General features: G+C 41.2%; 3 protein-coding genes across 4 annotated transcripts; 1 reads left to right on the plus strand and 2 right to left on the minus strand.

Annotated features, from left to right (window-relative positions):
• Positions 1-5,129: 5,129 nt before the first annotated feature.
• prkab1b (protein kinase, AMP-activated, beta 1 non-catalytic subunit, b) lies at positions 5,130-8,231 on the plus strand. The gene is made up of 7 exons (XM_055050667.1): positions 5,130-5,705; positions 6,177-6,346; positions 6,447-6,540; positions 6,642-6,756; positions 7,156-7,289; positions 7,368-7,436; positions 7,935-8,231. The coding sequence occupies exons 1-7, from the start codon at positions 5,580-5,582 to the stop codon at positions 8,010-8,012; spliced, it is 786 nt and encodes a 261-aa protein (XP_054906642.1). The 5' UTR covers positions 5,130-5,579; the 3' UTR covers positions 8,013-8,231.
• Positions 8,232-10,373: 2,142 nt separating this feature from the next.
• pla2g1b (phospholipase A2, group IB (pancreas)) lies at positions 10,374-12,233 on the minus strand. The gene is made up of 4 exons (XM_055050668.1): positions 11,583-12,233; positions 11,349-11,505; positions 11,143-11,270; positions 10,374-10,643 (listed from the first exon to the last, which is right to left on the minus strand). The coding sequence occupies exons 1-4, from the start codon at positions 11,746-11,748 to the stop codon at positions 10,528-10,530; spliced, it is 567 nt and encodes a 188-aa protein (XP_054906643.1). The 5' UTR covers positions 11,749-12,233; the 3' UTR covers positions 10,374-10,527.
• A 1,752-nt stretch (positions 12,234-13,985) lies between these two features.
• On the minus strand, positions 13,986-15,748 carry asgrl1 (asialoglycoprotein receptor-like 1). Of its 2 annotated transcripts, none has more exons than XM_055050669.1 (7): positions 15,554-15,748; positions 15,400-15,483; positions 15,235-15,324; positions 15,074-15,124; positions 14,857-14,996; positions 14,468-14,583; positions 13,986-14,393 (listed from the first exon to the last, which is right to left on the minus strand). In XM_055050669.1, exons 1-7 carry the CDS (start codon positions 15,630-15,632, stop codon positions 14,240-14,242), a joined length of 714 nt encoding a protein of 237 aa, XP_054906644.1. In that variant the 5' UTR covers positions 15,633-15,748; the 3' UTR covers positions 13,986-14,239. The 2 variants fall into 2 exon arrangements, with proteins under 2 accessions (XP_054906644.1, XP_054906645.1); XM_055050670.1 differs by having other exon boundaries at positions 15,244-15,324; positions 15,554-15,747.
• Between the last annotated feature and the right edge of the window lie 548 nt (positions 15,749-16,296).

A 16,296-nucleotide genomic window follows, 5' to 3' on the forward strand; every position in this document is an offset into this window, starting at 1 on the left:
ACAGATAATGAAAATGCAGAGTCTCAGAAAACCACTGTGACTGAGGTCACTGTGCTGAAGCTCATCGCTAATATTCATGGGCTGATTTGGCCCTTTGTGTTGCTGATTTATGAAAAGAAGTTCAATTAGAACATTTTTAGATTGAGTACTTTCTTTTTGAGTAAGACCAGAAATCAGGGTTTCTGGTTCATTCTATTTTCCAACGCCTATGAGCAAATTACTCTTGACGTTTCTCTGTTTTATGACTTTTTAAAAAATTAGTCGACAAAATTTGGCTTTTTGACCAAAAAATAGACAATTATTAGCTGTGCACAAAACTGGCTTTTATGAAAAGATGGCAACCAAGCAAACGTGGCAGAAGATCTTCTGGTCAGATTGTGGTATATGAAATGGATCTATTTACTTCGGCGGAACCACTCCCCTAGTTACTGCGTTTACCTCGAGCTTATCCTCCAGTGCATTGATATGTAACATTGAGACAGAAGTGAAGATCAGTAAAGTCACGTTTATTTGTACCTCAGAGTTGAATCCTTTATTTAATTATACTATGTTGGAGTAAAGACACAACACAGATGAAGCAAACGTCCACACTTTTCAGTTTTTATTTTCATTTTCCTTCATCCACACAACTTCATCTGTCCCAATAAAACCTATTCATGTCTGTAATAGTAGCCAAAATAAAGCATGAAAACATAGTTAGTCTAATGCTTTTGTTCTTCATCTCTCAGCTGCTTTGTGCTATTTTTTCTTTTTTTTTTGACCATCTTCTTTGTTTCTTCGCCAGTTTCCCAATTATAACTTCCATTTAAACTGGAAGCGTTACAGTTCACTGGCATGGTAATGGTGAAGCAATTTTCGCATCGTGAAGCAGTGAAACGGCTTCTGTTCCATTTACTCATCTTATTTCCCATCTCTGCCCTCTGAGCCTCGGGGTTGGTCCGCCTCCGCCTCCCTCTCGTATTCCTCCGCCGGGCCGACTCCTCTCCTCCATCATCCCTGCTCCGCTGCCTCCACCTTCGCCGCCTCCCCCCGCGTCTCGCTGCTGCGGCTTTGACCCTCTGCTCTTCCGGTCTTGCGGGATGTTCGCGGGGTGCACGTGAAGGCCACGCCCTCCTCTTCTTGAGGCGCGAGGGGCTCAGGGGGTCCCTCCTCGTGAGGACGTCCCTCCATCTCGCTGTTCAGGCCTCTTCTCTGCCTCCGGGTCATTAGCGCCGTGGCTCCTTGTTCTCGAGGAGTAAAGTGTTTCTTTATTTACATTCTAGCTTGATGAACTCATTTTAAGCAACACTTACACGATTCTTGTTGTCAATGCAAAAAGGTTGGACGAAATTGTTGCAGTATCACTTTTTGACAGAGCAGGGTGGGCGATATGGGTTCGCAATTATATCACGATACTTTGTGGTGCCATTGTAATAACAATTAAAGCGATACGGACCACTTATTGCTTCTTTTCAGGTAATTGTATAGCGCACAAGTAATGCACTTGAGAAACATTCCCATTTGTAATATGCTTCTTTAGGTCACTAGTTGACATAAAACACAGGGATTTGAGTCACTGAACTGCATTCAGTAGCATCATTCAGTATCACTTATTAAGTATCACTTATTGATACTTAATGATGAACAAACTGTGGAGAAAATAATGATAATTCTGGCAATATGGATGTTTTGGTTTTTTTCAAAAATATCAATTGCGATTTCCCATGACAACAATAAATTGATCAAAAATTATCACGATAAACAATAAACAATACAATAAATTTCCAGAAGATCATTTTTCTTCTGTCCAACTGGATTTTCACATCCAGCTGGTGTATAATAGCATCAAATATGCTTCCAATTTATGAGCCACCCAAGAGTCTGGCCAGGTCCAGCCCACGAAGACGAAGCGCTCCATCTCCTGTTACATCACAACACGTCCATAACTCCAGTAAATCCGGCTCCTTTCAGCCTCCTGGTTCGCGCTCGCCGCCGGGAGGGTTTTAAGACCTCAAAGTATTAGTTATGATTTGACACATCGTGTTCGTCTTTTGGCTGCCAGAGATGGTCGAGTTTGTGTGAAGTTGACATCCAAACAGCAGCTGTTGTTTTGAGTAACAAGATGAGGCATGCTGGCAGCCCAGATATGATTTAGAGATAATAAGAAGGGCGAGCACATGTGCAGGTGGAGCAAATGCATCTGGATGCAAAAGAAGGGAGCAAATGATTTGTTTGTTCTCTTGGCCTTGGCTGCCGCTCGCCGCTACAGGGAGATATTGTTGCCTTATTGATGAGAACAGTTCAGCTCGAGCCTTTACGGCAATCTCGCTCAAAAGGATGAAAATTTCACTATTCTGTCTCGGCCCTTGGTGGACAAGATGGTGGAGGAAGTTATTTGAAGCGTGAAAAATTGCAACAGATTGGTGAGGTGAGAGCAGAACAAGCAGCTAACAAGAAGTTCGGTCTGAGAAACCATTTCAGTGAAACACTGGGCAGCTCGGCCTTACGGAGAGCCAAAAGTGCCACAATTTGATTAATAATTATCAAGCACAATCCAAACCATCTCCTGCCAGTACTGGAAACTGATGGCCTTTTTTTTTAAATTAAATTTTTTAAAAATTTAATTTAAAAATACACATACTCAAATGATTGCTTGAGTATGTGTATTTGATTCAAATGTAAACTAAAAGCATGTTTTGTTTTGTTTTTAATTCGTTTTTTTTTTTTTATATTTGAGCTTTATTTAACCTGGGCGTTCAGCCTAATTATAATTTCACAATGCATAACTTATTAAAATATGTGACTGATAAAAATGTTTTCTTTATTTATATATGTATAAAAAAAACTCCACAGAATTATTTCAGTTTTTAATTGTTTTATGAGCAACGTTGCTCTTGTCATTGAGATTTCAGCAATTAAGCAATTGGTGTGTGCAATTTATGGAGATTTATGGCGATCAAAACAACAAAATCTTATTTGTGTTGTAGTTGAAAAGAAGCTACATTTATACATTCCACTTGATCTACAGTAAATTTCTCCATACCTTGAAGATTCACAACAAATGTGTCGCCCGTCAATTCAGCCGAGGTGGTTCAGAAAAAAATAAAGTGTCGATTATCTGCTTGAGAACTTTCTCACAAAGGTTTATTCTCAAATAAACTATGTCATTTTTTTTCTGCTTCAAATGAGTTGAACATAAAGTCTCAGAGATTTGGTTTTGACCCTGGAAATCCATTTCCACCGAGAAGAACCGGAAATGCGAACACAAACCTGGTTGAGTCAGAGTGGAGGGAAACCTTCAGAGCCCATTGTTGCGATTTAAACCAAGGTTCTATGCAGCACTTTTAAAATGATGGCTGCAAAAGGCAGAAGCTGCGCAAACATTTGTAGAAAGATCAGGTCATAAGCTCCTTCTTGAGTCCTGACCCAAGAAGACTCAGTCGACAGAGGAGGTTGTTTTTAGGATTTATCAAGAATGTATTTCTTTTAGCAGGTCTTGGCAGCTCCAAAATGATTTCCCATAAAACAGCCTGCAGCAGAAACACAAACAATTGTACCTTGGTCTTGTATAAGTATCTGTACCCTTTGACCTTTTCCACAGTTTGTCAAACTTCGATGTTAGTTTGTGTCCAAGCTGATTGAGACACAAAACTGCGACAAACATGCGCAGAACAACAGGTCAATTCAAACAGGGTGAAAGAACTTTGAGTTACTTTGCTGCCCTCTGCTGGAAGCAGACAGATCTTTTTACAAATACCGGTTTTGTTCGTTTAGATTAGTTTTACTCTAACAAACACATTTGTTATTATTATTTATTTTCATTTAGCTCAGTATTTGATCAAGATATGTTTTCATTAAATAATTCTCTTCATGTTTATGTGAAGGACTTGGTTTCATCCTTGCATATGAAATGAAAATGAGCTTACTTTGGTGTCCTGCAACCTTTCTGTCCACTCACTTTGATCACAGTGTTATTATCTCATCAGCATGTAGATTAAGTCAGCTGTGTGTTTTGTTGTTTTGCTGTAATGCTGCCCTTCTACTGCCTTAAGTTTGCATTTTAACCTCAGTTTAGTTTTTAGTTTATGTTTGCTTCTATTTGTAGTTGACGTTATGATCTGTAACACCACAGTCCGGAAGATTGTCGTTTTGTTCCACTGCGCATCGTGCATATTACAGAAAATCTGACTTGACCTTGACCTTTGCACATTTATTAGATGCAGGCGTAAATTAAAAGTGGAAGATTTGTTGTCCTCAAGGTGAGATTTCATAAGATTTGAATGTCGTTTGCACACACTGGCAGGAATTTAGCAGCATGCGGTGGAACCAAGCCGTAAACATTCACAAAAATCGACTAAAATGCGATGGCAGCGACACAGCTTGAGGACAAAGACTCTGTTGAGAGGCATTCTGCATTCAGAATAGTGATGCACAGCTATAATTACAAACCCGGACAGGAAGGAAAGGGGTGACCTGGTCTTCGCTGAGCCACTGACAACGCTGTTGATAGTTATTTGGAGTGTACACAGTCCCACCCTGGAAGCTGCAGAGCCGTGGGAAACACGGGAGTCAGGCGTGTTAAGACGTGGAAACTCGCTGCCTCCAACTTATTGTTGTTGACAGCAAACTGAAGGAAAAAGATTGTGACTATAACAAATGATTTGATTGTGTTTAAACTTCTTTGTCATTCTGGTCATAAAATACTTCAATTTGTGCCTCAGTGGTGGTGAGATGAATGTTTTTTTCTTGTGTGTTTGAGCTTTGGGTTGTTCACATATTTCTGCTCAGCATGTTGTTAGCATGAACAACATGAAGAGGGGCCCAAACATAATGCTGCTTCTGGCCCCATTTAATCTTGGGCCGGCCCTGACCGTAATGGACCACGTTTACAGGTCAGAAAAATAAATTAGAATAATAAAACTGTGTACCAAATAAAAAACGCCAAAAAACATGTAGGATCAAGAATACGTAATACTTTTATGAAATGTAATACACGTTTTTTTTATAACAAAAATAAAAATGAAATATTATACACATTTTTTTTTCTTTTTGCATAACAAAAATAAAAATGTCTCAGTAAGTCCGAGTAGGCGCATTTTCTTCTAAAAACTGAACCACACAAGATATTTGCCAAGACCCGGAAGTGACGGGGTTAACGTCCGGACAGGGGCGGAAGAGGCGCGTCGTCTCGCGCAGACAAACTCAAGTTTCCTCCGAAGGACGAAAACAGCGAAAACAACAGGATAAGGACACAAACAGGGAGGAGAGGCGGTTCTGGGAACAGTTTGGAAACCTGTCTCGGTCCGGTCTTTATCGAGCCCGAGTGTTTTCAGGGAGGTTTTGCTTTTTGTTTTGGGTTTTTTTGGGGGGGACAGAAACTTCTCCGCTCCAACGACGAAAACAGCGACCAAACAAGAGACTTTTGACCCGTGCGCGAGCTGAAAGCAGGTCGCCCCTAAATAAAAACCTGCTCCGTCCGACCGGACAGACGAACCGGATATCACCCTGAGATCAATCTGGTGGATGTTTTCTCCCCCTGGGTGTTTGTTGAAAGCAGCAGATTTGCGTCCGTTTCCGTGCTTGACGCGGGCTGCGTCACCATGGGCAACAGCTCCAGCAGCGAGAGGTCATTCAGAGATGGACCGTCCGGAGGGAAGGAGGCTCGACCCAACATCTTGATGGACAGCAGCGACGACTCAGAGCTGTTCCACAGGGAAGACCCGAAGGTACGTCCAGACACCATATCCAAGCAAGATCAGGGAAGAGGGAGGGATGGCACCACCAGGGTCATTTCAGTGAACTGTGATGATATAGGCAACGTTGTAAGCTGTCATTCCCTGTAAAAGTGGCTTAGTTTTACAGGGAATGGTGTATGCCGCCCTCCTGTGGTCATCCTAGAACAATGCAGCAATATTTCCTACATTGTCTTATAGTCCAGTAGGATGCAAAACAACGGTGTGTGGTGCTTTCAAGTTTAGGTTCAGACTCACAGGAGTGGAAAAGTTAGCCACACAGCAAAATCTGCTGGAAACCTGCTGGTCTGGTGGCTCTGTAGGGTTATTCGCTTGCTGTATGAAGACAACTTCAAGAAGATGTCAAGAGAAGATGATAAGGAGCCCCAGTGTTCCCAGCTGTTCAGACAGGAAGTGTTTGGTGTCAGAAAAGTTGCCTCTGACTGATGCACTCTTGTATGTCAGGCTTCCCCAGACATACAGGAGTTTCTGGCCTGGCAGCAGGACCTCGACTGCGACAGCAAGGACCCGGGGCAAGCCAGACCGACCGTTTTCAGATGGGCCGGGTCAGCCAAGGAAGTCTTTGTGTCCGGTTCTTTTAACAACTGGGCCACCAAAATCCCTCTTAACAAGAGGTACCCAACCTACGACTCGAGCTATGTTGGTCGTTCTCTTCTGACATAATAGGCGCTTTATCCTTTCATGTACATTTGACCCGTTGCTTCTCAAACACAGTCAGAATAACTTCGTGGCTATTGTGGACCTGCCAGAGGGGGAGCACCAGTACAAATTTTGCGTTGACGGACAGTGGACTTTGGATCCGACTGGGGTGAGTAAGAGTTTAAGGTTTCTGATGTCGCCTCACCACTAAGGGTGACTCATCTTTCTCTCTTAACTTCTTGTACCAAAGTTCTGATTGTGCTCCAACAGCCGGTGACAACAACCAAGACTGGCACAGTCAACAACATCATTCAAGTGAATCAAACCGACTTCGAAGTCTTCGATGCCCTCAAGATCGACTCCCAGGATTCAACGGACATGTCTGGTAAATGGCAGCTGCGTTACTGAAATGCTTTTAGCTACACTAAATGTCATTTGAAACTGAACATTTGAAGCAATGTGTATTTAAACAAGAGATGTACGGAGTAACTAGGTATGTTTCTTGACCGGCCCTGTGCAGTCAGGAACGTAGCAGCTCTCGGTGCTAGCAGTGCTAACAGTGCTAATCACTGTTACAAGATGCTAATTACACTTTAAAAGTGCCATATTGTGAAGGCTCTACAACCAGGATGTACTAGGGGCCATTTGCAGCTTTCAGAGAGGATTTTGTTCGGCCCTCCACTATAACCCACTATAACTGATCAGTTAAACAAGCCTTCATAGTTGGAGACTCAGACTTCAGCACATGAATCTTTTTTTAACTAAAGTGACCGTTGTGTGTCAGACCTGTCCAGTTCTCCACCCGGACCCTACCAACAGGACGGATATCTCATCAAGCCAGACGACAAGATCAAGCAGCCTCCTATCTTGCCGCCCCACCTGCTCCAAGTGCTGCTCAACAAGGACACGGGCGTCTCTGTAAGTCTAAGTCTGGAAGTTGCACCTTTCTTAAGAAATAATCTAAAACAAAATCATTTCTTTTGAATCGTCCTTCAGTGTGACCCGACACTACTTCCAGAGCCTAACCACGTCATGCTGAATCACCTGTATGCCCTCTCCATCAAGGTAACGGTCAGAAAGTAGTCCTGCTTCCCTCACTACTCAACATTTACATCTATGGCTATTTGACCGAATAGATTTTTAGAATAGCATTCGCCTAACTTGCACTTTTTCCTGTTTTCCCTGTTTAAGCTAAGTGATTAATAATTTTTGAAACACAGTTTTGGTTTAAGAGACTTGATAATATATTTGAATTACTATTGTTTCAGTTGTTTTGTTTATTTATCTTGGATATTTAAAGTTCTGTGTTAAATGTTCTTTAGATGTTCTTTTTTTTATCCTCAAGAGGGTCTACATAATATGCCATTATTATTGTTATGATTTTATTAGTTTTATTAGTTGACTGACAATGTTATCGTTCATTGCAATAGTTCCTGGGACAATTTATCGTCCAGCAAAATTTATCATGAAAAGCCTAATGCTAGGATTAGGATTCACCCCAGGATTATAATCCAGATGAAATATTTTAGTGCAAATTGGGACGGAAATGTCTTTGTGTTTTAGGACGGGGTGATGGTTCTCAGCGCGACTCACCGATACAAAAAGAAATATGTGACCACTCTCCTCTACAAACCCATATAACCCAGAGAGATCACCATCAACCTGATGTTCCACACAGCTGCTACTTCTAATGACGATTGATGACGAAACAGGACCAACATTTTTATAACAAAGCATTCTGAACGTTTCTCCCATCTCGTTTCATCAACCTGTTAATACTAAGCTCTTTTTCTTTTGATATTTTTCACAATGTTTCATACTGCCAGTGTGTGAATAAATACATTTTGCCTCGCCACATAAGATTATGTGACTGCTTTGAATCACTTTATATATCTTGACTCTGGGTTCGATGGTTAATTGCAGACGGGAGACGGTCTGGTTGCACAGGAATCTGTAAAACCACGAGGTTCCTACCCTGTCGAGAAGAAAATGGGAAACAGCAGAAGGGCCTTCACGCTCATGGCTGCAGTCAAAGGACGTGGAGTCCGTTTGAACAGCAGAGCTGAGAGAAGTCAAATAAGACTAACGCAAGTGAGGTGGGAGATGTACATTGTTTGAGATTTTTCTGGCTTGAACCAGTCATAATGTGTTTGGTCATAATGTCCCTGAGGAGATGGAGTCTGTTTGGATGAGGCCTCTTCTTGGAAGGCAACAGGGAGACCAGTAGTTGAAGCAAAGCAATCAAAATGAAACGAGGAAGATCGCCCCTCCAGATCTCTGAATCCAGGTGTTCCAAGCACTTCCTTAGCCACAGGAAGTGCTAAGGAAGCACTTACAGACATTGGTGAGAAAAAGGAGAATTTTTCTCACTAATCGCGTGGCATCATGATAAGACGTCGTTGTGAAATGAGAAGTTTCATCCAAGTGTTAGATTGCCAAGTTAAATGCAAAGCAAATGTTATGGTGTAAAGGAGACTGACTTTATGCTCAGAACTTTGTGGAAACAGTTTGGAGAGTTTGGTGTGGAAACCGAACTTCGCCGGCGTACAGAGTCCTGATGTCTACTTGATGGAACGCCTTTGAGGTGAGTGAGAGCAGAGACCAGGCCTTTTCATCCAACATCGGTGTTTGACCTCACAAACGGAAGAATAGTCAAAAGTTCTTTCTAAGAAACACATGAGAAAATGGCATTCTCAATACCCATATTTGTAACGGGACTGCTGGCAGGAAATTCACACAACACAAATAATTCTCACACACTCAGAAATCAAAATAGATCTAAAAAGAAATTTAGTTATTTGTACAAAATTGAATGTAACTGGGAATAAGTACTGGGCACATGTGTGAAAGTGGCTTGAAACGGTTCGGAAAGCCTCCGTCAGTGTTTTATTCTGCCTTGTCAAAGGAATAATTGAAGGAGAAATGTGCCGTGACATCCTTGATAAGAATCTGCTGCCGTCTGCTGAAGAGAGAACAACGATGGAAAATCCAACCTGAGTAATGCATCCGGCCAGATTCTCCACTGCAGCGGCTCTCGAACTGTCACCACCTACAGCAGCTTCTCCACTGAGTATTCAGTACATTTTAGTAATCGCGTTCATGCTTTTCAGCCCGTTTCCTTCCACTTAGAGAAATTATAGGGACATAATCTATCTTTATATCTTTATCCCACATAAATGTGACTTTTATCTGCAGACTTGTACAAGGTGCTGCTTGGCTGGGCTGCACATTGTGCTTCCATCCCTGCAGCGCCTTGGTGAAAGGGTCTCCAGTATCCCCACATATTCCTTAACAGGAACCCGTTTTCTCTTTGGTTTCTCTGAATTCTCTCAGTTTTGTGTTTTTCAGGCTCGTTTATGTGACAATCTTCCAGCCATCAGCACAGCTGTGTAAATGAATGGCATCTGGGGAGTTCCCAGTTTCCCTGCGCTCCTTGGCTCCGTTGAATGATTTAGAATTGGACACAAAAATGCAATATGTTGAGGTGGTTTACTGTGCTGCATGCATACTGTGAATGGATGCAGTGCTGCTTTTATGTATACTCCTTTTCTAAATGTTTGTCCCATTATCACAAATTCATTGGAAAAGCAGAGCAATTCTAAGGAATAAGTTATTCAACTTTTCTTAAGATAAAAAGAGAAATCGTTTTGTGAAACCTGCTCCTGCTTTTAGTTCATATTCTGTTAGCTCATTTAATTGATTTCTTAATTACTTATATTTCTCTACACTTGTAGTTGTTTTTGTTTGATTAAAAACAGATCTCTATTGTTATTGAGAGATAGTATCTCAACGACAGCTCGCATAAATAAAGGCAAAAGTTCACTCACATTGAATGAAGAACATTTTGTAAGATTTTTATGATCTTAGTGGGATTTATATCATAGCAGTTAGACAGGAAATGAAGTGAACGGGTCGCTGCAACTTTATGATGAACAGAGACGGTGAAACAAACGTGGTAGAGACAAGACCAGGAGTCGGTGAAACAGAACCTCGACACACGGGCAGAGCGGACGACCACTTTATTCTGCTTCTTCTTTTCTCTTTCTTTTTCTTTTAAAAGTTATCATTATTTTAAGAAAATCCACAATCTTTTATTCCACAATCACTGATGAGAAACGGCTCCGGCTTGGAGGAACGTGTCGAGCTCTGCGAGTCTTCAACAGTACTTTGGGTCCAGGTTCTTGTAGTCCGGGTTGTACTTGTATCGAGCGAAGCAGAGCGCCGCCACGCGGTCGCACTCGCACACGATGGCCTGGCACTTGTTGTTGATCGCTACAAACGCAGAGAAAATATGAACCGGTATGAGCCCGGTTACAGCATTCTAATTAGTTAGAATGTCCTAGTTAAAGCCCAGACCGAAACCCACAGACTCAGTCATGGATTTTTACAGATATCCTCAAGTGATTTGAGGTTGAGATACACACACCACACACCCACACACACACCCCCCCCCCCCCCCCCCCCCCACACACACACACACACACACACACACACACACACACACACACACACACACACAATATAAGAACAGAAAAAAAAGAAAAATGGACAAAAATGTCTGTTTCTGTAGATGAACAATGGAAGCAGACGTACCCTGAAACTCTTGTGGCTGAATCTGTTTCCGTTTTGATTTATGAAAATCTTGAAAAATGTTCCCATTTCATCATTATGAACTACTTTAGGACAAGTCTATCACGTAAAATCCCAGTAAGTTAAACATGATTCTGTGGTTATGATGGACGTGCATAAAGATGTATTCAGTGTTTCATACCTGCGCAGTAGATCTGTTTGTTTGAGCAGGTGAAATTATAACTGGCAACATAGGGAGAGTCAAAAATGTCATTGCATTCGGGAATCGTCATGCTGTAGCCGTAGCAGTTGTCGTGGACTTGACAGCACCTGAACATACATACAGCGGACGAGAGGTCATAGATGAGAAAATGATTCAAAAATTAAAAATCAGTGATTACACCTCACCTGTCCACGTCATCCACAGGAGTCCCAGAGCCCCCCAGGCCGCAGTAGCAGCCGTACCCGTTGTAAATCAGAGGTTCGATGCCCGGCTGGGCGCAAGAGATCATCTCCGCAAACTGCCAGATGGCGCGGGGGAGGTATCCCCCACTGACCACGCATGCTGGGAGAGATGTGTGAGGTGGGACGAATCAACACAGGGAACAGAACGTCGAGTGTTGAGAGCTTTCAGAGGCTTACCGGCGAGCAGCAGCAGAAGAGCCTTCATGTTCATGGTGGCGAATCTGAAGAAGGCTGGAGCCTGTGGCGGCGTCCTCTTAAAGGACGGAGAGGCCTGAGCAAATTTCAGATAAGAAGCACAGTGGGGGAGGGCGGGGCTGTGGGGAGGCGGACAGGAGGTGTTCATTGTCCAGGGTTTGTCTTGATCGGTCCAGTCAATCTTGATGCGTGACTTCTCTCTGTGTGTGTGGGATCAATCGCATTGAACTAATCAAGTCCCTCAAGCACTGTGATTGTATTCATAGGTGGAAATAAACTAATCATACACGCAAAATAAACAACAAACAAACAAAAAAAACAAAACAAGAAAAAACATCTCTCCACTCCCTGGCTTGTCCCCGTATTGCTGTCATATTAAATTTGATTAAAAGACTAAAATAAGCAGGTATTAAACATACTTTTTATTTACAAAGCAAACATTTCTGTTTTGCAGCTGTCTTTCTTATTTGTCTGATGGAACGTTCTAATTGTTCATTTTGTGTTTTTGTTAGCCATACGTCATTACTGACCAAAATAAACAAAACTAAAGGCCTGTAAACTTCACTCACTATGTAATAAATAAAGACGTTTTTCTATGTGAAATCAATTCATGCCTGGTCCTTCACCATTATCCCACATGACGTGGCAGCTTGCATTCATATTAGCTAATTATTGCTTGATCAAGTGGCACAATTTCACATTTACAAACATCCATTTCTAATAACTCCTTATATTCACAATTATTGTAGATCATCTAAAACATTTATAGATCTTTAAACTGTGTCTATTTAGTTATATTACTTTTAAATGAAAAAAACTAAAATGAAATGTTTGGATGCAAAAGTTGAAGGATTAAAAGAGTAGATAACTTCCAGCCATCCCTAAATATGCCTCGAATCTCTCTGGTTTGTATTTTTGAAACCTGTATCAATAAAAGTTTGACCAAACTCAGCTGTATAAATATGTAACATTTGTTACATTTCCCACAACTTTGCGGTTTGAAATTCTTCCAAATTAGATTACTTTCTATAAATACGCAAAACGTCAATATCTGACACACACAAACTTGAGTGCATGTGTTGATTCATATCTGGGTTTGCTTATGTCATGCATGCATGGAATAGTCTTTTGTGCAGATGCTAAAGTGATACTGCGGCATTGCATAGCTGCAAAGCTTCGTGACATTTTTCACAACTAAAAATACGTACATTTCAGATGCAATAGTTCATCCTACCACGTGTTTTGTTGCGATTACAGCTGTGAATCTTTGGTGGATCTGGTTTGAGCATTAGTTTTTGAGTCTTGTCAGAGATTCTCAGTGAGATTTAGGTTCGGATTTAAACAGGGCCGTTCTACCACACAAGTCTATTTTGATCTACACCAGGTTTCTGTGACAATTTTCATACAAAAAGAGCAATTTTTGACCTCGGTCCAGCTGATAAAAGCTCCTTTAGGGCCCCAAAATGCTATACAATTAAGTAAAAAAAAAAAAAATACAACACCACTGCGTCTTATTTCTAAGGTTAGTTTTAAATATAATAACAAAGAACATAAAACTTTTGCTACAAGAGTAAGGTAAGGATATATTTTTATTTTTGAGGAGAATTTTGTAACCTCCCATCCCCTATTTTTCTTGTTGCTAGTTACCAACTACTTTGGTGTAATTCTTTAGTGGAAATTAAATTAAATTTAAAACTTGCCATTGTTATTTTACCTATGTAGAAAAGTGCATTTGCTTTATTTGTGTGCTAGTTAGTGTCTGTACTAAGGCAGAGGCTGTTTGCTGGTTCCTGTCTTAACAAATCCAGAGTTGGAAACGTAACACGGTTTAATCATCTCAGAAACATTGCTTTAAAACGCAATAAACTTCATTTAAAATTCAGATAAATGACATGGCTACGATTCCAAAATTCTTTTTGCTGAGGCAGATTTAAGCTCATTAACTTCTCCAAAGAAGTCAATGAGTAAATTAACCAGTAAATTTACTAAATTCACAGTTTAAAAAAAACAACTTTATTAATACATTATCTCTACACTTTATTATTATTATTTCACTATTAAATTTATGTAGCAAATTTGTTGTAAAAGTTAGCAGAGGTCTTGTCCAAAGGAGGGTGATTACTGCTGCCATCTAGTGGACAATTGTGAACATTTTCATTTGTCTCTGTTTCCAGCAAAACCCCATAAATTGAGGAAATGAAGGCCTTGTGTTCTCCCATGGAAACAAATATATTCAGCTGCTCACCCTTCTAATGGAAGCTATTAAAGTCTTGGGACATTGTGTTAGAACCAGGCTTAGCTTTAAAAATAGAGTAGGCTTGTTTGTCAAACTTTGTTTTATTTTCTTTCGGGGGTTTTTTTGTAAAAAGTGTTGAAAACCATGAATCATTTTCCATTCGTCTAACAATTTTATTTCCTGCTTTCAGTTGGACATTGGCATAAAATCCCAATGAATGACACTGAAGTCGTGAACGTGGCATGACAAAATGCTGAAAGGTTTTGTGAATAATTTTGCCATGGCAACCACCGGTAAACAGATGTTTTAATAGGTCAAATAGTTTTACTTTTACCCATCCTCTCCCCCTCATCAGTCTGGGTGCATCAACAAAGCATGAGCTGCGTGTAACTCCCAGCTGGACTCATGCCTTGGCTTCACAGATGTACCTGTAGCCCAGGCTACAGTCTGCATCGTTCCACAGCTTGCGCTTGCGGTTGGCAGAGGCGTGCAGCTGCCCGCAGTCCTCTCCGTTCACTCTCAAGTCCCAGTTGTCAGGTTGACCCTGGTCCCAGAAGCTAAACACCAAACAGCATGGAGAATTATTTCAAGTTTCGTGCATCTCCGTCTTGAGGCTTCACTTCCGACTCACGTTGGGGTTGAGTCAAAGTCGGCTCCGTCCACCCAGCTCCAGTGGCCCTCACGCTGTCGCTCCACAAGTCCGATCCAGTAGGAATACTTGATGTCAACTATGCCTGAAATGTAGTCCTGGAATAAAAAAAAATAAGAGGAATGTCCAGTATCTTCAGGCATGATCTAGTGTAGGTTGATGACACTTTTCTGATATCTTCTGAACAAAGTTGTGGGGAAAACATGGACCAGATTCCATCCACTTCCCGTCAATGCACTAGATTGTGTTGATGGGCAACACAAATCCCATTAAACTCCACTAAGGTTTGCAGATTTGACATATGTAAAGTTGAGTATTTATGTATTTCATTGTGTGTGCTTGCAGTTTCATGGAGCCAAGTTGGACCTCACCAGTTCCTCCACATTGTTAAGAACCAGCAGGTGTCCTCCAGATGATCTACACTGATCTTCGGCTCGTTGCCAGACAGCGGTGGTGGTGGAAAGCAGGTAGCAGCTCCCCTGGAAACTCGCCCAGCCCTCCTTGCAAGTTCCTTATTCACACAGATCAGCACAGTCACAGTGGGTCAAAAACAAAGATTTTGTCTGATCAAAGATGCTTTAGTTTTACCTCTAACTGGAACAATTCTCTCCACCAGGACTTGTTTGGCTTCTGTTGGGCCTTTAGTTTGAGAAACCACAGACATGCACAAGTTGTTTTAAGAGACCAAATTTGGCTGCAAAAATCAGAAATCTTGTTCCTTTTTTAATGTTTTATTGTTTTTTTTTAACCTGCAGTACCAATAGAGGACGCTGTTCCTCTATTGTTGATGAACTTGAGTTGTAGTTTGACATCAGTGATTTCTTTCTTCACCTGAGAGACTGTAAAATAATACAAAAGTGTGATTTGTAGCAACATTACTCATCCACCTTGTCAAGATGTGCTTAAAGTCCTACATATGACCCCAAAGACCAAGAGCAGAATCAACAGCAGCAGCAGCGGCACGCTGTAGAGGATGTACGTCAATATTCTCTTCAGTCCTGAAAACACACACACACATTTCACACTTTGATTTTCCGAAATCAAATTCAGACGACGTGGAAGTTTTACCTGTTCGTTGGCTGATATTGTGATCCGCTTGATCCAAGCTGCTATCTGTTGTGCTAAACGGCTGATAATGAGATTCCATTACTAAAGGAGAACAAGATTTATATTTTTGTATATCTTTTTTTTATTGCCTTGGATCCAGTTGGTATTCAGTCCACAGACAAACTGTGAGTGCAGAATCAGATAAGAGATCAACCCAATATTTTTGTTCTTTATTATGCCAAACATGTTAGCTATTAACAGGTAAGTAAACACTGCTCTGGAATTTTAACCCTGGAGTCAATACACAGAAGCTGTAGGATGGATTCACCAAGGACCCTGGACTACTTTTGAAAAGCCCGTCCAGGTGGCTCGGCCTTTGGAGCGGCCATTTCTTTGTGAAATTCCTCTCTTTCCACGTCCACAACCCAAAGTGTTGGTAGCTGCACTTATAATGGCATCCAGTCTGTTTACAGTGACAAACTTGTTCTCTCAGGGTAACAATGATTTATTTATCACTCTTGGAGAATTAAAAAAAAAAAGTCAAGAACAATAATTTGTGAAATTATTTTTTCCCCTCCACGATCAAGTCGTATGCAGAAATCAAGTTTTGCATCATCAAACCGGGGCATGTACTTTGTCAGGGAAGTGCTTCACTTCATGGAGCGATGATGGACAGATTTGTGAAATCGCTTCATCTCATTCTTCTCAGCATTTATTCTTGGCATTTCATTCACTTTTTAATTAAAGCTGAGGTCTGGACTTCG

Source organism: Poeciliopsis prolifica, unplaced genomic scaffold, assembly GCF_027474105.1.
Source record: "Poeciliopsis prolifica strain line A6 unplaced genomic scaffold, Auburn_PproV2 SCAFFOLD031, whole genome shotgun sequence".
NCBI lineage: Eukaryota > Metazoa > Chordata > Actinopteri > Cyprinodontiformes > Poeciliidae > Poeciliopsis > Poeciliopsis prolifica.